Source organism: Podarcis pityusensis (assembly GCF_964106645.2).
Source record: "Podarcis pityusensis genome assembly, chromosome: 1".
Taxonomy (NCBI): domain Eukaryota; kingdom Metazoa; phylum Chordata; class Lepidosauria; order Squamata; family Lacertidae; genus Podarcis; species Podarcis pityusensis.
This window is the reverse complement of record NC_138028.1, coordinates 81,866,829-81,887,466: the sequence shown is the minus strand read 5'-3', so window position 1 is coordinate 81,887,466 and position 20,638 is coordinate 81,866,829. Positions and strand designations below refer to the sequence as shown.

General features: G+C 43.9%; 2 protein-coding genes across 7 annotated transcripts; one reads left to right on the top strand and one right to left on the bottom strand.

Moving 5' to 3' along the window:
- Window positions 1-1,171: 1,171 nt before the first annotated feature.
- On the bottom strand, window positions 1,172-14,022 carry PRPF19 (pre-mRNA processing factor 19). The gene is made up of 16 exons (XM_080998032.1): window positions 13,853-14,022; window positions 9,115-9,264; window positions 8,308-8,384; window positions 7,842-7,983; window positions 7,665-7,738; window positions 7,512-7,574; window positions 7,062-7,103; window positions 6,824-6,898; window positions 5,791-5,866; window positions 5,259-5,368; window positions 4,824-4,979; window positions 4,416-4,485; window positions 3,753-3,838; window positions 2,165-2,335; window positions 1,778-1,883; window positions 1,172-1,633 (listed from the first exon to the last, which is right to left on the bottom strand). Exons 1-16 carry the CDS (start codon window positions 13,869-13,871, stop codon window positions 1,536-1,538), a joined length of 1,515 nt encoding a protein of 504 aa, XP_080854158.1. The 5' UTR covers window positions 13,872-14,022; the 3' UTR covers window positions 1,172-1,535.
- Window positions 10,519-20,209, top strand: TMEM109 (transmembrane protein 109). 6 transcript variants are annotated; one of them, XM_080998068.1, is made up of 5 exons: window positions 10,605-10,665; window positions 15,030-15,475; window positions 16,448-16,713; window positions 17,323-17,425; window positions 18,896-20,209. In XM_080998068.1, exons 3-5 carry the CDS (start codon window positions 16,477-16,479, stop codon window positions 19,276-19,278), a joined length of 723 nt encoding a protein of 240 aa, XP_080854194.1. In that variant the 5' UTR covers window positions 10,605-10,665; window positions 15,030-15,475; window positions 16,448-16,476; the 3' UTR covers window positions 19,279-20,209. The 6 variants fall into 6 exon arrangements, with proteins under 6 accessions (XP_080854197.1, XP_080854194.1, XP_080854195.1 ...); XM_080998069.1 differs by having other exon boundaries at window positions 10,621-10,665; window positions 14,987-15,475; XM_080998070.1 differs by lacking the exon at window positions 10,605-10,665 and adding an exon at window positions 14,249-14,374.
- Window positions 20,210-20,638: the final 429 nt, after the last annotated feature.

The following is a 20,638-nucleotide window of genomic DNA, read 5'->3' as shown; positions in this document are numbered from 1 at the left end:
GTACTATTTCTGGGTTAGCGGAGTCTGTAACCTGAAGCGTATGTAACCCGAGGTACCACTGTATTTTGTGTTCTTAATGGTGCCTATCATGGTAGATATTTGGATCTGTAGAACTGTTATTCCCAGTTCCTCCCTTCTGCTGCAAGAGGAAACAAAAATGCCTCTCCACAGAATGGATTTGAATAAAAGCATGAGTAAATATCTAGAACAAATCCAGAACATGAAATAAAAAAACCATTTCCACACAGATCCTGCTTGAGGGTTTCATACAAGTACCTGGTTGGCCACTGTGAACAGGATGCTGGACTAGATGGGACATTGGTCTAATCTAGCAGCCCTCTTCTTATGTAGACTAATAACAATTGAGGGTAATGGTGCATTCCATGCATGTTGATCAGTGTATACTGAAGATACATAGAAGTCCCACTTGTTTCAAAGGGCTTACTCCCAAGAAGTTGAATTGTAGTGTAGCCCTGAAAGTTATTCTCCACTGCATGGATTACTTACATAGAGAAAAGCTTATAGGTGACAACCAAAGATAAAACACAACTGGTCCACAGTACTGCTTGCAATAAAAGCAGGGCCAACCCTCCAGTGTCTTACAATTCTTGCCATTACTCTCCAGTTAGTTAAACATCAGGGGCTACAACAAACTAGAAATTCCCATCCAAACCGGGAGCTCATTAGCATGGCAAGGGGAACGTCTGTCCCACTTTCAGATTTTGGTCTGTCACTATACATTCTCATCCCTTTTACGTTTACTTTCTTGTGCATAAAGGGGAAAGTGAGAGCCTGATATTTCATTCCATTGTGTCTTTACTTTATAGAGCTAGTGTTGGCTATAACATACTTTGTCTCAACTATCAAGGAATTTATTTTCAACTTTTTGAACCTGTACACCTGATTACATGTGAAGCAAATCTTAGCTTTCCAGCTGGGGGTGGGGAGTTTCCTAGCTGTACACCACACTCTCTAAAGTGTCTTGCCCTCCACATTTGCTGATACAGGTAGATAAGTATGTTAACGTAAGTTTCTAGTGATATGAAAGTACTTAAAAAAAACCCAACCCTCACCTAAGTCAGTGAGGCTGAAATGTTTTTATGCTTGAGTGTGAGAGGTACAACTTCCCTGTGCATTTGCTTATTTAGACACTTAAATGGTAATAGTTTAATATTCTTTTTTAATGAAACTAGAGAGTTGCATACAAAAAACCTGCACATCTCCCCATCCCTTTCTTCAGCCTTAATTCCTGCCACCAACCCTCATTTGATGGTCAACACTGGATGGGTTTGGCTCAATATTGTTACAATCACAGCACAGACAAAGCTGAAGGAACAGAGGAAAACAAATCCATTTAGTACTGGGCTCAACTTTCCATTCTACAGGTAGCCTGAACCAAGATAAAAAGCTATGATGCACCCTATTTCCCCCCCATATCCCTCCCACCCCCACCCATGTGCCCCATGGTTGCCCCGATTATCTTAACACTACAGTGAAGAATAGGCTCTGCTCTCATCGCATCCTGGTAGGAGAAACTACACACTGTAGAATTTCAGGCTTCTGTCCATGCCTGTCGAAGCAAGGAACTTAGCATGATGCCCAAAGGCCACTCCTGTGGTCAGGCCGCTATGCTCTGTAGGAAAGGAAACAAAGACAGTTGAGTGAGAAATTATTTCATTGTTTTGTCACCTCCCACACCAGAAACAGTGATACTGGCCAACAGTACCAATGTCTGAATATAAAGCCCCTCAAGAATGGCACACAGGACCCCCCTTACCTGTGAAGTGGAGAACCTCCGTCCATTGCTTACAGATGTAGACTTGGACATCAGTGCCACCTAGGGCCAAATAGGTGCCACTCTGGTCAAATATGAGGGACTTCACCTAAAGAGAAAAATGGTATTTGAGATGAACACATCCACTTCAGAAGTAGCTGGGCCCAGTCCTCTCAGGCTGGGGCAGTAGCAACCTCTGTCCATTTAAAGGAGGCGCGCCAAACTAGAGGAAGCAGCTGCGCAAGGTTCAGAGAGCTGCCAAAAGTGTAGAGAAAATGGTTGCACTGGGCTTTAAAATGATGGGGAGGAACCTGAGAAAATTCCAAGTGCTGTCAATAAAAGAAAGGGAAGGAATACAGGCCTACTAGAGCAAGAGGGGGTCACACAAACCTCAAAGTTGTTGTCCAGTTGCAGGGTCTTAAAGTTCTTCAGTTTGCGCAGATCCCAGAGTTTGACAGAGGAGTCATCAGCAGCAGTGGCCAGGTAGTACCCATTCTCAGAGAAGGCAATGCTAGTAATAGGGCCAGAGTGTCCTGGGAAGTTTGCAACATTGGTCCTTTCCTGAGAAAAACAAGTCAGTATGTGTTAGAGACATGTTAGGCCTGATCCTATCTTCCCAAAGGATGCAAAGCTTCTACACCTTCCCTGCCCGCACAGTGAATAAGAGAGTGAGTTTATTTTCCCTGTGACATACTTTCTGCATGGCATTTTGAGTCTGGCTCCTCTTCGGAAGTGATAGCAACTTTCAGGTAGACAGGTAATTAAAACTGGTCTTTCGATAAAGGTAAAGGGACCCCTGACCATTAGGTCCAGTCGTGACCGGCTCTGGGGTTGCAGCGCTCATCTCGCTTTATTGGCCGAGGGAGCCGGCGTACAGCTTCCGGGTCATGTGGCCAGCATGACTAAGCCGCTTCTGGCGAACCAGAGCAGCGCACGGAAACGCAGTTTACCTTCCCGCCGGAGCGGTACCTATTTATCTCATTGCACTGTGTGCTTTCGAAATGCTAGGTTGGCAGGAGCAGGAACCGAGCAATGGGAGCTCAGCCCGTCACAGGGATTCGAACCGCCGACCTTCTGATCAGCAAGTCCTAGGCTCTGTGGTTTAACCCACAGCGTGGACCCCAAAAGAGGTTAAGAGTCACTGAAAGAAAAGATGAAGTGCTTCCAAAGAGTTTTCAGTGGCAAAACTAAAATGAATCTTTTGATGTGGGAGAACTTGCAGTAGGGGCCCTAGAAGACTCTTGCTGAAACTGTATAGAAAATTTAAGCACCACTTTCTCATGACATCTGTGTGAGATGTCTCTAACTCAGTGGTTCCTAATTGGTGGTCTGTGGACCCCAGAGGGTTTGCGTAACCCACTCAGGCGGTCTGTGGCACCATTCACTTAACAAAAACTACGGGAGATATCTAGAAGATAGTAGTAGAATCTTTGGCTATTCTAAATATAGTTCCAACTCTAGAATGGGCAGTAGTAGCACCTCTTGAGTATTCCTTGCTCGTATTAGTACCATTATAATCAATGTCTATCAATTACTTTCTAAACCACTGTCTCAAGGCAATTTATACATAATATAATCAAAAGCAGTTAAAACAACAAATACATTTAAAACAAGACTAAAACCCTAACAAGTAGTCATTCCGGCAAATACCCATTTATCCACCTGGGAAAGCCTGTTGGAACACAAATGTCTTCCATTTCCCCCAAAAAGTGCAGATAGCGTGTGGCTGTCATATCTCAACAGGAATGCTCTTCCACAGAACTGGGACAGTCATGTCAAAAGCCCTGTTCTGAGTTATTGCAGAGATCTCAAATGACTGTGCAAGCCTAGCTTTTATGCAATTTCTCATTCAATAATATGGACAAGGAGTCAGCATTTATAAAGCACTTGGGAATATTCTATATGCGTCACATAACATTATCAGCTATCCTTAAGGTAGATATCATGAAGGAGCTCAATATTCCAAGCCTTTTCTCACCTTCAAGTCCCAAATCTTAATCTGAGAGTCCATTGTTCCTGTTCCAAAAATAAGCCCATCAGGATGAAACTGGGCACAGGTCAGCGCTGCAGAGAAAGGAGATAGTGAATCATCACAAAGCTGAGAGAAAGCCATTCCTATGGGAAAATGAAGTCCCTACCCAGCCTTCTCCCACCTGTGTATCAAAGCATGAGCTGTGCTTGGGAATAATGCTAATCTATGGTTCAGCTTTATGAGAATGAGCCTAGCCCTCCGCACAAGGCTCATCTAAAGTCTCCCTTCTTCCCCAGTGCAATCATAAAGAGACTAGAAGCTGCCACTTCTGGTTTAGATTAACCACAGTTTAGAGTTTGTGCAACATGCTAAACTGTGATTAATCTTAAATAAGCTCAGCTGAAATAAGCAAATAAACTATTACTTGATATTAACTTGTTTCCATTAGCCACAGTCGTGACAACTCAGTTTGTCCAGGTTCAGCCAACACTGCAAGCCTCCTTGAGGCTGTACTGGAGGGGGAGTGAACAAGGCTGGAGGAAAGCTATGCTTGTTCTCAGAACACTAAACTATGGTTTAACATTATGGCAAAACAAGACCACACTAAACATGCAGACTCTCCCCTCTCCCAAGCAAGTTTCACCAAAATACCAAATGCAGAGCCCCTACCGCAGCCAGAAGTTTCATCTGTGACCTTGGTGAGAACACGACCTGTCTGGATGTCAGAGAAAGCCCAATACTGAAAGAGAGGAAAGGTGGAGGGTTTCTATATGGCAAAATGTTTCTTCTGGAAAGCTTTCTTTGACAAACCCTTACTGTTTTTTGTTTTGGATTTTTAAAAAAATGTCAATGATTGTACCTTTTCATTGTGAACTAGATTGTTTTATTAACTGTTATCTCTAAAGTGTGAACCACTTTGGAGGAATTGTTATGTTAAAAAATGAGATAGAAATGTTTAAAATAAAGCTAATAAGCAAATATGCAAGTGCAGCTTCACATTTTGCAGATGTCATTTTAGGATGAAGAGCTTTACAGTTAACACAATCTGGGCCTGACCACCTCTGGTTTCGATCTCACCTGGTCATCAGAGGAGCTCAGTAGGTAATCGCCTGTGGCATGGAGACTCAGCCCTGTCACGGCACTCTCATGGGCACGCACAACCTGCACACATGAAACACTGGGGACTGACCAGATCCGGATAGTAGCATCTGGCGAAGCCGAGAACACCAGTTCCTGCAGGGGAGAGCGAATAAAGCCCAAAGTGTTAGGCTGAAACAAGAGCTTTGTTTATTGAATTCAGAACAGTTGTGTCCTTAATCATCAGCTCAAGAAGCGACCTATGGAGTGCATTCTCTATCTATAAGGGGACCTCAAGGGAGATCATACAATGGTTTCAGGCAACTGCAGAGGAAATTCAACAACACGCTAAAGTTATATTAAATATTTTAATAAATATAAATAAGGGGCGTGGGGGTGGAGGGAATGAGGCAGGCAACAAATGACAGTCTTTACCTGGGAAGGATGGAAGACTACACTGGTGACCTTCTTGGTGTGACCTTTCAGTGTGGCCAGGATCTGCTCTGAGGTCTTGTCAAAGACAACAACATTCTTATCAGCTCCACCTGGAAAACAAAGAGACCACAAAGGCCCAGTGAAGGAGAGCGCCCTACACTCCTTCAGCACATCTTGTATTGGGACTCATGCATTGCAAAAACAAAATTCATAGAAAAATGAGTATTTTAGGGAGAAATGTATTGGAAAGCATACAGAAATGAGTATTTTACAGGACAAATGTATATAATATCTGAAATGTTTTTGTAGTTTCATTTTAATCTACAAAACCCCAGACAGGATAGACCCAAGATCAACCACAAGCAAAAGTAACCCGGAATGAAAATAGGTTAATCTGCCCATACCTACATGCAAACCCAAGCATGAAGCCAAAGGAGAAGAGATGGCTTTTGAAGAGAGCAAAGGACCCCATGGCTCAAACTGTCCTAACACTTTACTGAGGAAAGGAACTGAAACAGAAGTCTTAACATACCTGTGAGGATCTTGTTGGTGTCAGAAGGACACAAGTCGAGAGCAAGGATGCCAGGAATACTGGCACTGTGCAGTCCCTGTGCAAAAGCAACATTGTTGACATTAACGTTTCAGTGCAAAGGATGAGAGAGGGCCTACTGCTTCATCTCAACAAGAGTCAGGCAAAACGACTCATCTTATACAAGAGGAGTGTCTGCAAACACTTGGCTTGATCCCAAACTTTTCCCAGTTTGTATCCTTGATAGAACAAGCAATATTTCCTCATGATTTGACAGGAATCTGCAGACTCGACTCCAAGCCCACAGCAAAAGTAATGAAAGAACGGTGGTGATCCTGGTATCAATAGCAAGATCAATTACTTTCCTTGTGCAATCAAATGGTAAGTGAGCTTGAAGCTGTTCCAGAATCAAGAGAGAAGCTGGTAGCAAAGAGCAACACCAGTTTGGTTTCAGCTGCAAAAGCAGCACAGTATTGTTAATTTGGAAAGGCTGGAGGAGGCAACAGAGGTCCAAGAGCTCAGAGCCTTTACACTCAAGGCCAGCATGTTGCAAAATATGGTTAAACTTCCAGCAGACAAGGAAAACCTCCAGTCCAAGCCTGGCATATAAGAGATGAGGTGTGAGGCAGTCAGAGATGCAGCTTCCAATTCACAACAGAGAGCCTTAAAGTGTACTCCTAATTGTTCATTGGCAAAGAAGGGTTGCTGTCATCATGTATCAGATGGTAGGTGGTGACAGCATGCCCTCCAGCATTGGGTGACCCCTACAGAAAACAGATTTCAAGTCAGCTCCGGTCAGTGGTGCTTTCAAGTCTTGCTTGTCACCTGACATCAGGTGATTGACAGGTGAGTGGAATCCTGCCCATCTGTCAAAGTAGCCTGTCATGGTTCTCTACCCTCGGCTTAGATCAATGGATAACTAGTGCAGAGTTGTTCAGATAGAGGATGCTCAACAGGTTTTTTTTGTAAAACCTAGGAAATGTTTGGCTTAGATGAGATGGTAGCCTTCCCAATTAATTATGATCACCATACTCACCACATGTGAAGCCACCTGCCGGTACCTGCTGAGTTCTTCCGGCTTCACCAGCTCCTCCGGCACGGTCTTCCCTCTCTGCCAAAAAGACAACATAGAACTAATCTCCTTGTAACAGGAGCATCCTAGCACAGGGAGCTGCACCTTTGCAGCAATCATGAGAACAAACATACTGCAAGCACCCCTGGATCACTCAGTGCTTCCCCGCCTGTAGAGCAAATATTGAGATAGGAGCACTCACCTTTTTACGCTCCGTGGTCAGCACCGTGGCTTTGTCTTGAAGCTGCAAAAAGAGAACAGCATTAGGAGAAGCCAGCTTCAAGCATGGTATGCTAGCACATCAATAAGCAGGGGACAAATGCTGCTGACCCACTCTACTTTTTGCCTGTTGCTGCTGGGGAATGGCCCCAGGACAGAGATGAGGCTATTGCATCTGTCTGCCCACCCTTTTCTGCTTGCTCTGCCAGCCAGGGTGCTATCAGTGATTCCTGAAAAGCAGGAGAGCGGAAGAAGCTGCAACTGATTGACCTGTCAGACACTGCAGCCGTAATGTAGAAAGGGAAGGCACAACAGTGTGGAAGTGGCATGTTCCTACAGACAAAGCCAGCTATAGAGCTCAGATTGGAAGATCGTAACTGTATAGCTATAGCATGATCTGGATGGCAAATAGCAAACCAGGGATATTTCTTACCTTCTGGATAATCTCTGGGGTCATTCCAGCCAGCTCTCCTAAGTCCATTGGTTCACCAGCACCCTGCAGGAAGACAACAAAGAGCATGATTAGCCCAGAGGAGAAAGACAGAGCACAAAGAGAATTATTGACTGATACATGTGTGTGACTTACCACAGCGTTGGGTTGTGAAGAAGGTACAGCCTGGGGAACGATGAGGCCAGCCTGGGGTTTCAGAGTTGCCAAAGCTGGGAAGAGAGAGAGAAAAGGTGGTTTGGCAGGTTAAAGCTGGCACTGTGACTGCTTCCCTGGACATCCACCCAAAGAACATATCATCTTCTGAGTCTTTACCTTCTCTCGCAGCAGTGACCTCTTTGGTGAGACGGGCAATGACACGGCAGGCAGCATCATGCTGGTATAGTGCATGGGACAATTCCTGACGTGTAGTTTGCAGCTGCTGGCGTAGCGTGAAACTGTGCAGCATGACAGCATCCTAAGGAAGCACATCAGCATAGTAACTGATCTTTGGCACAGCAACAGCTAGGCCATATTGCATTAGACACCGGAGTAGTTTCTTGAATATCTGGCCAAAACATTGTGCTGTATTGATTTTTTCTGAGGAGCAAACTACTCCTGGCTTAGAAGCCTCCTTCCTCCCAAAACTTTCCAGTCCTGAACATTCTTGCTTCCTTTCACTATTAAGCATGGCTGAAAGCAGGGAGGAATGCCTTAAGACACAGAGGAGAACATTTCCAGTTCCATCATCTCAGCAAGCAGAAGAGGAGCCCCCCAATATATATATTTTAAAGATACTTACCCATTCATCTTGAAGTGCCTTTAGAATGGCTGGAATGCTAGTAGCAGATGGTGGCTTTGGCCGAATTGGGTGGGCAACTGGGGATTACAAAGGAACAAGAAAGCATTACTTCCAGAAAGAGTTGTCCATTATTATCCTTACAAACCTGCCTTAAACGCCTTTAAAATCAAGGCTGCTTGAAAGAATGGTTCAAAAGGCACATGCCTTTTGCAAGCTTTTTTAACCGCTGCAATTCAACAACCATCTATTTGCCTTTATCCATTGCTCATGACATCCATGCATTGAGAAGTCGAAAAAGTGAACTGTGGGGGGAGCAGAAGGCCACAGGGATTGTGGGTCAGATGGACGGAACCACAAGCAAGCTAAGGAGAAGAAAGAGCTGGGGGTAGAGGGAGTTTTGCTGAAGCGGCAAGACAAGTGGGAGGACATAGATGCTGATGTTACTGAGGTGAGTATGCAGATGGCTCTTGGGTTAAAAGCAAAAGTGGGTAAGCTGTGGCCCTCTAGATGGTCCTACACTCCAACTCCATAAGCCCCAACCAGCATGGCCAGTGATGGTAAGACATCCTGGTTTCAGCATAGCCTAGAACAGGGGTAACTAATGTGCTCTTCAGGTATTGCCAGACTCTGTCATCTCTGACCATTTGTTCAAGCACAACACCATTTATCAGTCAGCAATCAGGTTTCAAGAATTCCCTGCCACCCAAGGTCTTAAAAGGAGAAGACTAAGATTGGCAACTCCACACTCAACTGTTTATCAAACACAAGGGAGACTCCAGTGCCTCTGACTCTTCTGTCCTTCCTCACCTTTGATATCTATGAGTTGCTCTTCAGACAGTGGCTGGTTGTTCACTGGATCAGTCCCATTCTCTGCAATATACTTTTCAATCAGCCTTCTCTCATAGACATGGTTTGAGACAGGAGACACACAGGGATGCTCAGGCACCTCATTTGAAACTGCAAGAAAAGAGACAATAGAAAGAATTGGCAAAAGTCATTCAACCATCCATGTTTCACAGCACTTTACAAAACAGAGATACAGAAGTAATAGGGAAGATGAAGTATCCCAGCCCAATGGAATCTACAGTAAAAATGTTGTAGCACATCGTGCTTCTTTTGATTATCTATACTTTTGTAAAACAAGAGCATGACACCTTAACTACAAAATTAATCAAGCTCCAGAATTACTAGTTTAGGCATTGTGTGAAGAGCCGGCCCTGACAATGGAGGCTGGTTTGCAGGGAGAATGGAGCACTGCACCAGCAGCCTATGTTTGCCCTCAACCATTGCTTCCCCCACCACATATGCCTTCTTTCTTACATCCGGTCCAAGGTGGTGGCCTTTGTTGCCTGCATCCTCCACTTTAGTCTCTTGTGTTGCCCTTGTAGAACTCGGCAGGGAGAATGGGGACAAAACTCTAATCGTTTGAGTCTGCTAGTCATTGCCTCTGGCTCCACCTACCCTTGGCCTCTGACTTCTTGCTCTGCCCTACCAAACTCAATGGGCATCAGCCACCACTGAACTCCTGACAGGCACAACTTCCAGTATGTATTCATGTGCAACTTATTCTTCCTTGCCTAAGCTGACCTGAGCCATAACACAATGCACTAAACTACACAATCTTTCAATAAATTGGGCTGTGCCCAGATCCTGCTACTGAGAAAAACACATTCATGTGGTCTTTAAATTGCAGCATGTATAAGCTTTGAAGAAGGTTGTGTTCCTACTAATTATTTAAGTTTAAAAAGGAAGACATTTAAGTTTCTTCTTCTGATTCTTCTTCTGTCCCAATAGTGATTAAAAAAAAATCAAATGCAACTGTTTTAATATTTGTATTCCTTCATGTCATATTTGTAAATTGACACCAAAAGCAAAACCACAGAATCAAAAGACCTCAGGGTCCCTTTTCAACTCTACAATTAAATGATTCTAAGACTTCACAAAGCCTACCAACCAAAGATGCACAGTATGTCACATACTATGGGTTGCGTCAGGATCAAGTTACCTGAACCCAAGTCCCACTGATTTCAGCAAGAGCCAAGCTGAGCTAACTTGGTATGGAACCAACCCCACGTCTAACACACAATTGCTAGACATCAATGCACAATGGTCAAAGCTGAATTTTAGCCCTTCCACTTGTTAAATTTCAGTCATGGAAGCACATATATTAGGAAAATCCTGCCAACTAGCAGCCTAATGCTGAAGGGTTACATTGGATGTCACAGATCTATTTGTTCCTGCCTCATGACATCACCGCACTGCCCATTTCCCCACCCCACAAGCAGCAGCCAATTATGTGGAGCAGGAGCAGGAGCAGGAAAATGTTACAACACGGATAGCAATTCCTGGACATTACCGGTGAGAACTCAATATAGGAATGTTTTTCATAAATTGAACCCATCCTCAGAGACCTGCTCCCTGCCTTGGAAGCATTTTTCTACCTGACCTGGGAGGGCGGGGCCCTGAATGACTCGTTACAAAAGCTGAGGCTGCAGAACAGAATCCTCGGCTGGAGTATTGTTTAGAGGGGGTTGTTGCTGTTAATTTTTTGTACCTTTATTTTGTATCTTATGATTTATGTGGAAATTGTTCGATTTTGTCGTATGTTGTGTTTATTGTTTCTGTGGTGTTTGAAATTAGCCAGGCGCATCTTGCAGTTGGCTTTCGACCACTTGTGACCAAGTGAAGATGCTTGGGGGCTAGGGTGGCGCCTGACATCTCCATCATCTGGGGATCACTGGATCTGGACTGTTTCCGCACCCGAATACCTCATCCTGTAAAATTCTATCAGTTATATTTTATCTGCACAATCGGAATGAATTTCTGGAACCAAATTGCTTTTTCTGTGCAGCCTGAGCAGGAGCAGACATCATTAAAAAAAGAGAGGTCGGAATAGGCCAATATATATACGCTGTCCCTGGATCAAGTGACTTTTCTTCTTTAAGTTCTCAAAGCTCTTAACCTAGCTCAAGCTCAATGACAGACGTTTAACTGAGAATCAATCAGTCCATCATTTGAAAAATAAGACTTTAGAACCGTCTTGCCCAAAAATGGAAACTAGACATTTCATTTTGGCGACTGCAACCTTGGGTTAAGGAGCTATTTGGCACCTACCTTATATATCTTAATTTTTAACACTGTGTTTATGACTACTTTTGTTATGTTTCTAGTTATGTATTTTTTGTTGTTGTAAGCTGCCTTGAGCATGGTTTTAACTTTGGAAAAGTGGCGTACAAATAAAAGATTAAAAACTAATGGCCTGAATTCAACTAACTGGTGTTCTAGCAGAAGCAAATGAACTAGCCTAATGGGGCTCTCTTCCCCACACACCCTGATGAGCAATGTGTAAATTCTAAACTGGATTAGTGACTGGGGAAGGAATCAGCAGGTGATAGCTGTATCGATAAAAAAAAGGCAGAAATCATCTACATGTGCAATAAACTGCAAGTGTGTAAGAACTGTAAGTGTGTGCCACCCATTAATGCAGACCTTGAGAGAGTATTACTCCTTTGCCAAAAAAATTACTGTCTGCTGCTTCCCATCTAGTACTGTTTAGGTTATAATTTAGATTTTCCCATTGACAGTCAGAAAACCTGTCCATCTTAGCCAAGTCAAGCCTAAATAATTTTGGCCTAAAGTATAAAGAATCCAGATATATAGAAATAACTAAACCTAAAGAGCTGAGGGTAGAGGCCATTCGATAATCTTAACGATCATAAAAACAATGCTCTTTAATATTTGGCATGTGGTACCTGTGAAGCACAAAGTTAAAATTAGTTAACATTCAGTTAGGATTGTCATAGTCTCTAAAGAGAATTAGTAAGAGCTTCTGAATCTGATAGAATATGATTGAGAAAGCCTGAAGTCCTAGAGAGAGAGAAGTCATGCATTCAAATCACACCCACAGGTTTTTTTCAATGCCTCGAGATGCAGAATTCCAATTACACCCACATACCTGAATGCACAATTACAGGTGCATTAAAACAGCCTAAAGAGTAATTAAAAGCAAAATCTTAAATCCACTTCACTCGGCAAGTCTGTTTTCTAGATACATTGAGCAGGAGGTGATCTACATATATACAAGATGTCTGTGCTACTCTGTTGTACCTGCTAATTCTGCAGAACTATACAAGTTTGTTAAAGATATATTCCATCTGTAGCATAACCCGGGGAGGGGGAAATAGCACACCACCAAGAGTATTTTTAAAGTGCTAACCAGAAGTGTGCAAACACCTCTTTATAATAATGTATTTCCTGCACTAAAAATAACTCAAATAAGGTTCTCTCATTACAGACTATGAAGTAATGGTAAACTAAATTTACATTCTGGTTTGATTAAGAAGATTAATCAGAGGCTGGTGCCTGTTCAAAGAAATGCCTATACGATCAAAGACTATTTTGCTTATTGAATGTATAATAACCAAGTTTCACATTATAACTCAGCAGCTTTGGGCACCCCACTTATTCCCAGTTGCTTATCTGAAAAATAGGAACAGCTGCAGAGCTGCTCTGGTATCATTACCAAATTCTGTAAAGCACTCCATCACCTTAATATGACATTAATTAATAACTTTAATTAATTACAAAGAATTACAAATATAAGAAAACTAAATGGTTAATAAATACAATGTAACAACAGTGCCCATTGCCAAGCGAATCTTTTAAGTACCTGTCCATGATAACAACAGTGGCCCAAATTTTGCTATCTTTTTATTTATTTACATGATTACAGACTGCATTTTCGTATAAAATGTTGCAAAGCAGTATACAGCATAAAAGCATATGCTATCTTGTCTTCTGGCAGAGATCAGTCTATATGACCCAATGGGTCCATTCTCATCTCTGAGCTGACAGATCAGGGTAACCCATTGTTTTTGTTACCAGAAATGAAAGGCAAGGTCATAAGAATGTTATTTACCTGCCATTCCAACATCTTTGGACCCTCAGAAAGACAATTAAGATTAATCTTAAAAGATCCAACCCAGAGTTTTGTGCTTCAAGATTGAGGCTTAAATGTTGAGGCTGCAAAACTAAACATACTTACTAAAGATTTAGCTACTTCAGGTATGCTGAGACTTACTCCTGAATGAACATGCATAAAACCAAGCTGGAAAATGTCACAAACACCATCCCTAAGAGACAGAGCTGCAAAGCAGGAAGCCCCCCCTGTTGGAACCTCATCTCTTCTATAAACTCGTCAGGCAGTCTTGGGGAAACCACACACTCTCAGCCTCAGCATCTCCACCGGGGACCAGAAAAGCACTGTTGCTGAATTGTACTACTGGGTTATTTTAAAGGTCTGGGGCAAGTAGATTGGGCATGGGGAGCTCTGTGGACACAGGAGAGAGCCATGCAACCGCCCACAGCAATGTATTTAAGACATCCTCATGACCAGCATTACTGTGGCTGGAACCCTCAACTCCCCCCCCCCTTTTCCCTTTCCCCACCAACTGTAGACTCCCTCTCCTTCCCCCCTGCCCCCTCATGCTGTGAGGAGCCGGAAGGCCGAAAGGGGCACGAGAAAAGGCGAAGGCGAGTCACTCACTGGAGCAGATGAGGGACATGGCGAGCGCCTCTTCGGTCTCTGCCTCACGGCCACTTCCGGGCCACGAGATCGAGGAGGAGGATTCTACTTCCGGTGGCCGGGGCCAAGCTTCTTTAAACTGTACCGCGCGCCAGACGCCAGCGCGCGGGAGACTCCAGCAGTCGGCCGGAAGCGGAATCTTCTTCTTCTTCCTCCCGCCCCCGCACTTCCGGAAGGAAGGAAAGCAAAGGAATCGCTGCGAGGCCAAACGGACCAGGAAAGGCAACCACCTTCCGGATCCGGAGGGCTCCAGCGGTGCCGATCAACAACTACAACTCCCGGCATGCATTGGGACCGAGGAGAAGCCGCGTTCGGCTGTGCGCGTGCCAATCCGTATTTGGAAGCCGTTCCGCTCTTTCTCCGCGCCCCTCTTTCTCGCGGCAAAATTCGAGAGAACAATGAAGAGCTAAAGAATTGGAATGCATCCATCGGGTTGCAGTAGTAGATGGAGCAGCAGCTGCTGCTCCTTCTAGCTCTTATTTCGTAGGTATTTGTTTTTAAAGTACATTGGGAAGTGCAGGGTGTTCGCACGCCAGGGCAGCGGGGCACAAAGACACCTGCCTGAACGCTGTCCAGGAGAGCAGAAGTGCTTCTTGCTGTCCTCTGCAGTTTAACGAGGTTATTACAGTGGTACCTCAGGTTAAGTACTTAATTCGTTCCGGAGGTCCGTTCTTAACCTGAAACTGTTCTTAACCTGAAGCACCACTTTAGCTAATGGGGCCTCCTGCTGCTGCGCCGCTGGAGCACGATTTCTGTTCTCATCCTGAAGCAAAGTACTTAACCCGAGGTAATATTTCTGAGTTAGCGGAGTCTGTAACCTGAAGCGTATGTAACCTGAGGTACCACTGTAGTGCTATCCGATACGCGTTTGGGAAGGAGAATGTTTTGCAGAAAATCCAGCCCAGTCTCAACTCCATCTCTGCCCTGTGATGTTAATACACCGCAGGAGCGTCGTAAATCCTTTTTTTAAGCGTGCAGAAAACGCTCAAAAGTCAGATCATAGGTTTCGCGTGATATAAACTCCCCAAGTTAGAGGGGAGCCGCTCTCTTTGCTATTTATTCTTGTTAATTAAAGCTACATGCGCTGCAATATAGGTTCCCTCCTGACTTCGTAAAAAGATCTCCCCTTCCATCCCAGGGAAGAGAAGCGGCAGCAGAAATGCCTTAAGGAGCCTTGAAGTTTCATATCGAGATAAGAACCTAGATATCTTCCATAATTAGGAGCCTGAAGGCGGCACCACCCACCGAATGACAATGTAAAATCCCAGTAACGACCCTCGAGCCTAATTGGGATTGGATCCGACGCACTATTTGCGGCGGGAAGGACTCTCGCGGGAAGCAGACAGCAAAGTATATCTGTCGCTGTAATTGGAAGTGCGTGGTTGCTTTAACTGGTGTGAAAGTCGCTGTAAAGAAGAACTGCAATTCCCGGCATGCTCCTGGATAGAGCGTGGCGCCCTTTGCTCGTTCCTTTTGGACTGCATTTCCCAGAGTGCAACGGGGATTGAAGCTATATTTGAATGGAAAGACGGGGGGGGGATAAAGCTGCTCGCTCCGGACTTCCCCTCTAGGCCAAGTACCCAGGTAAGCAGCCCCGTCTCTGCGTTTTCTCCTCGGCGGCGGCGGCCAATCAGCAGCCCCCGTTCGGCGCGTGCGCCCTCCTGCTCAGGTCGGCGCTGCTGGTGGGAATCTTAGCGCGAATCTCTCGGGAGCAGCCAGGAGCAAGAGCTCCCTCGTGCCATTAACGACTTCAAGGCGGGAGCAGGCCATCCCCTGCGCTTCTGTAAACAGGTGCAGGGGGAGAGAATAAGTCAGGCTAAGGAGGGGCTTCAGAAAATGGGAAGAAAAACAGGGGAGGGGGAATTGTGTTTGGGAGGCGGAGTGAGGTTGTATCTCTGTAAGAGAAACGGGAGGGGGATGTGGGGTCGTGGCCCTTTATTTAGACTTTTCACCCAGTGACTTGAGACCAGGTCAGTCCTGCACCCGCAAGAGAGAGTCTCGCCTTCCTCTTTGTAGACCCCCTGCGTCCTTCTGTGTATAGGTTGCTAGAAAAATACTGCAGAGCAGACAGGAGTACGATGGTCTTCAGCGTTCATTAGAGAGCTGCTTGATCTGCCTATTAGCCTGGGGCTAATGGGAGCTGGAGCTCAACTTAATCCAGAGAGCCATAGGTTCCCAACCCCTGGCTTAGTGTTTGTACAGAGGGTGTGTGCTTCATCCAGTTACATCTATTGTTCAACACAGTTTGTCTTGTTGCATGCAAAATGTGCTTAGTGCAGGTCATCCTCTTGCATGAAGTTTGACTTTTTGTTTGTACTGTATGCAGAATCCATTTTGCTTGCATTTGACTCTGGCATGGGGCAATGGAACTAATGGTTTCATCTAGTTTAGTAGTCTGCTCTGCTCACCTTCCTACTTAATTTCTCTTTATGTAGTGGGTGTTGTAGTGAGAAGAGGTGGCATATATTTGCATGGCTAAAATGTCATCCTTGTCACTCCTTAGATTGCTTGCAGTACCAGATAAACATGACTTTAGGGATCTCTCCTATTTTGCAGAGAAGTTGGTTGCAAAGACAGCAGGAGTCATGACTCGATGGGGCCTCTCGTTACGGAGCTGCTTCCAGCCCCTGCCAAAACCAATCTTGGCCGTAGTAGCACTGCTTGTGCTCACTCACATAGGAATAACCGATGCCCAGCAGTACCGGAATGAGCCAAAGCGAGCAAAGTATGCCGAACCGGACTTTCTGTCCCAAGTGGGTCGTGCCATGAGCGAGACAATGGAGGATTTGATTGGACGAGAGAACTTTAGAATATTGAATGAGGTAAGAAAGACGTTCATGTGAACTCCTCCTATACCTGGGAGTATAGGGTGGTATATAAATTCAATAAAATGATGATGATGATATTTAGTGGTTTTCATGTATCTGTGGCAAGTCGCTAACTGGTGGACAAATAAGCTAAATGTTTAGGGGGGAAAGCACAGTGAACAGGTCTTTCTGGATTGAACCACTTTAGAATGCAGTTGGGGATTACATAATTGAACACTTTGCTATGTGGTGGTGATGGGGAAACCAGTCAGAGTTTTGCCTTGACATGCTAGTTTACTTTGTGTTGGGATTTTGAACAAGAGGGAACATTTCCAGCATACATTCCTTTAGCTTTGTTCAGAGTTGGTATGAGTCCAAGGAGAGTTGTACCATCTGCTTTTTCTAGATGGTTAAATTAAATCTATGACAAAACTGATTTTGACCAGTTTTATGTCATCTTGTTGCTCTTTTCCCACTCATTTCATCAGCTGAGGGAGCTATCCATCGCTACATTTCGTTACCCAAGCAGATGGGTTCTGACAAAAGGGACAGCCCTTTTGAATTCTGACAGCTGGTAATGGAATGAATAGAAAACACCCAAGTGTGCATCTTCTCTTCTTGCAGAATATTTCTTCCCTGGTCTGGATGGTGTCCTCTGGGATCTCTGCAGCATTATTTGTTGTGGCTCAAATTACAGGGCAGCTCCTTACTTCCTTTGGAATAGCTGGTAAGTGACCAGGAGATAGGTTGGATGGAAAGACAGGGTAGTGGTGTTCAACTAAATTTTACTTAGAGCAGACCCATTGAAATTGATTAACATAATTTAGCCATGTTTGTTCATTTCAGTGGGTTTACTCTGTGACAAACTTAGCTGAATACCACCCCAGGAGTCCAAAAGATGTCGCATATTCAGTCCCCCTTTCTTACTTATTTGTCTTAAAGCATGAGCAACCTAGGCTGCAGCCCTACTCAACTCAGTGGGACTGTCTTCCAAGCAAATAAAGCATAGGTTTGTGATGTTAAACTTATGTCAGTGGTGGTGGTGGGATGGAGCAGGGTTGGGATTGGCATATAGGAATACGATTGAACCCATACTGGTTCCTAATTTATTATTGTTCTTATTGTTATTTTGGCTCAGAGATGCAGCATGAGTCATGTTTGCCCAAGAGGTGTTTGCATTTCTCAGACATACACTTCCTTCTTGTGAACTGGATGTGACTTTCCAAATGGTGTTTTTGATTGTGGCAGATAATGTTGTACAGATTTAAATCCCTCTAGGCATATCCAAGTCTTTAAGCATCCAGAAGTGGTTAATTAGATTCCAACCCCGTGTTTCGTCTGTGTGTATAAAATTGATTTTCAGGGTCAGTGGGTTAAAGCTTTCAAATTGAATCTGATCTTTTTAAAATGACAAAGGTGACAACAACACCAAAAGTGAAATGGATTTTGTAAAAAGTGTTCAGAAAATATTGTTCAAAAGCCGTTTATTATCTAATTTTAACATATTTCAGGTAAATAGTTTCTTTTAAATAGTTTTTTTAAAATTATTTTTATTCAATTTCCAATACAAGATTTAAACATACATTTTCAATATTATCACAAATACATAATTTTGACTTCCTTCAGCTCATCCGTGAATCTTCCGTTTTCTAATCTTCTATCCACAATTCTAAATTTAACATTGCCTTTTATTTTAAATAAACCTATTCCCTTATTCCCTTTTTTACAGTGTTTCTAATATTATTTCTTCACAAAGCTTCCTGTAAACCCACAAACGTTATTTGCGTATCACAAATGCTTTTCATATAGTCAGTCCATAAATTTGCTCCAGTCCTTGGTAAACTTGTGATCTCATCGGTTTCGGATCCTTCCTGTTAGTTTATCTAATTCTGCGTAGTCCATTAATTTCATTCTCCATTCTTCTATCAATGGTAATTCTTCCTGCTTCCATTTTTGGGCCAGTAGTATTCTTGCTGCTGATACTTATTATCAAACTTATTATGCAAACTTATTATTATTATTACTATTAGCAGCAGCAGCAGCAGCATCTTAGGACTAGTAGCGGAGCCTTTACTGATGCATTGTGGGAGGGATGCTTCCTTCTGGAATGTAGTGGTGCCATAGTCATGAAATGGTGTAGTGCCACACTGGGTTGAATGATTTTATAAAACTTTTCCCTTTCTCCTTTGTGTTCCAGGGGAGCGTGCAACTCAGTTCCTGAAGCTAAACCCTGAACAGGTGCAGACAGCGCTGCTCTGGGGCCTGGCTGCTCTGCTTGGTTATTGGGTGTTGTCGCTGCTGTTGAGTGTGTTGGTCGCCATCTTGAGCCGCATCATGTGGGGCCTCAAGTTTGTCCTCTTTGGGGCCTGCTTTATGTTTATTGTCACCTCAGTGCCTGATCGCTCTGTGCAAACTATGCTTCTGTCAGGTTTACTTACACTGTATGTCCTGCTTGGTTGGCTGAGTGGGTCAAACCACTCCGGGGCCCGACTAGAAGCCGAAGTGCGCAGCTTGAAGTGTCAAGTGGCAGAGCTGCAGCGCAGGCAGAGGCGCTCTGCCAAGCACCTGGATGAAGAATGAAGTTCTGGGAAGCTTATTCTCTCCATGTATCTTCAATAAGAGGCAACTGTTTTCTGCCTGTCTTCACTTACTCCCTGATTCCCTCCTAGACTGTTGATGCTCTCTTGTGAGTCTTTCACTCATAGCTAAGCAAGAACATGCAAATACTTAATGGAACTTCTGTACAGGAGAAGAAAGATTCTGGGATACTATCTTACCAATTGTCACTCCAGTGACCTGTTAAAAGCTCTCTCCATCTCTTGACTTTCCTGTCGTGTGTTTTGTTTTGGGTTCTTTCATACCTCCTCCTCCTAGACCTCTACCTTTCATCTTCCTCTTGGATGATGAGCTTGCTGGTGAAGTGAGGGTGCTGTTCACTCAATTATTACTTTTAATACCAGTTTCTCTATAGTGCTGCATATCGGGATAGAAGAATGGGGTGTTGAACAGATTGCTCTGAGAATCTCGGTCTCGTATGTTTCACCAGCATGCCAGTATGTATATCGGACAGTAAAGGCAAGTGCCTTCTAGAAAGCTAAAGCTGATTGTCATGATTGTGATGACAACAGAACAAACCACAATGTTGTGTTTTTGTGTGCATGTGTGCATGCATATGCTGGAAAAGTGTGTTTCATTTCCAGCTCCTTATAAGCCAAAGATACTCATGTAGAACCAATGGCAAGTAGCGTTCAGCTGCTTTGTTCTGGGCAGAAATAAGCCATAGACAAAAGTGAATGTTTGTAGCTCTTCCCTCCAGACAAAATTTGTACCTCTACCAAATGTAATCACAAGCCCAGACTCAAGTACTTTTTCTGCTTGTTTTGGCTTGGAGGCATAACTCACTGAATGGTATAAGCCACATATCTGTTACCAACATATATTTTTAAACTGCCAGTTTTTAAACAAATGGGGTATTTTTACACTCTTCTAAATAAAAGCGTATTTAATCATTTTCTCTTTGCTTTTATTGTGCGTGTTTCCAGTCATCCTTTCATTTTTTAAGCAGAGGTGATGCAGAATCTGCTACGAGGTGTTTGTGACTTGTTAGGCCAGGGGTTGGCAACCTTTTAGGGCCATTGGCACATTGGGAAATTTTTGTTTAGCATGTTCTCTGAATAGCACCTTCTGGCTGCTTCTCTTCCCCAGATTGCCCCGCTCCCAGAGAAATTGTAAGAGAAGCACACCCCACCACTTTGCCAAGGGGTCTGAGTAAAAGTTGGATCCAGTAGAATTAAACTTTGCCTTTAAATGCATATAAAGCTGAAAGAGGACATGGGATGTCAGCTGCCTCCTTCATTTGGCTTACTCTTCAAGAAATTAAACGTTAACCACCCCTACTGCTGCATGACTAAGAGGGGCAGTGACTAGGGAAGCAGGGCTC

Excerpts from the sequence above, each read along its gene's own strand:
- TMEM109 (XM_080998071.1), top strand. The coding sequence starts at position 16,477 with ATGACTCGATGGGGCCTCTCGTTACGGAGCTGCTTCCAGCCCCTGCCA. Across the intron at positions 16,714-17,322 it reads ACTTTAGAATATTGAATGAG|AATATTTCTTCCCTGGTCTG; the intron begins GTAAGAAAGACG and ends CTCTTCTTGCAG. Across the intron at positions 17,426-18,895 it reads TACTTCCTTTGGAATAGCTG|GGGAGCGTGCAACTCAGTTC; the intron begins GTAAGTGACCAG and ends TTTGTGTTCCAG.
- PRPF19 (XM_080998032.1), bottom strand. Across the intron at positions 7,739-7,841 it reads GGTCACTGCTGCGAGAGAAG|CTTTGGCAACTCTGAAACCC; the intron begins GTAAAGACTCAG and ends CTCTCTTCCCAG. Across the intron at positions 1,634-1,777 it reads GGAGGTTCTCCACTTCACAG|AGCATAGCGGCCTGACCACA; the intron begins GTAAGGGGGGTC and ends CCTTTCCTACAG.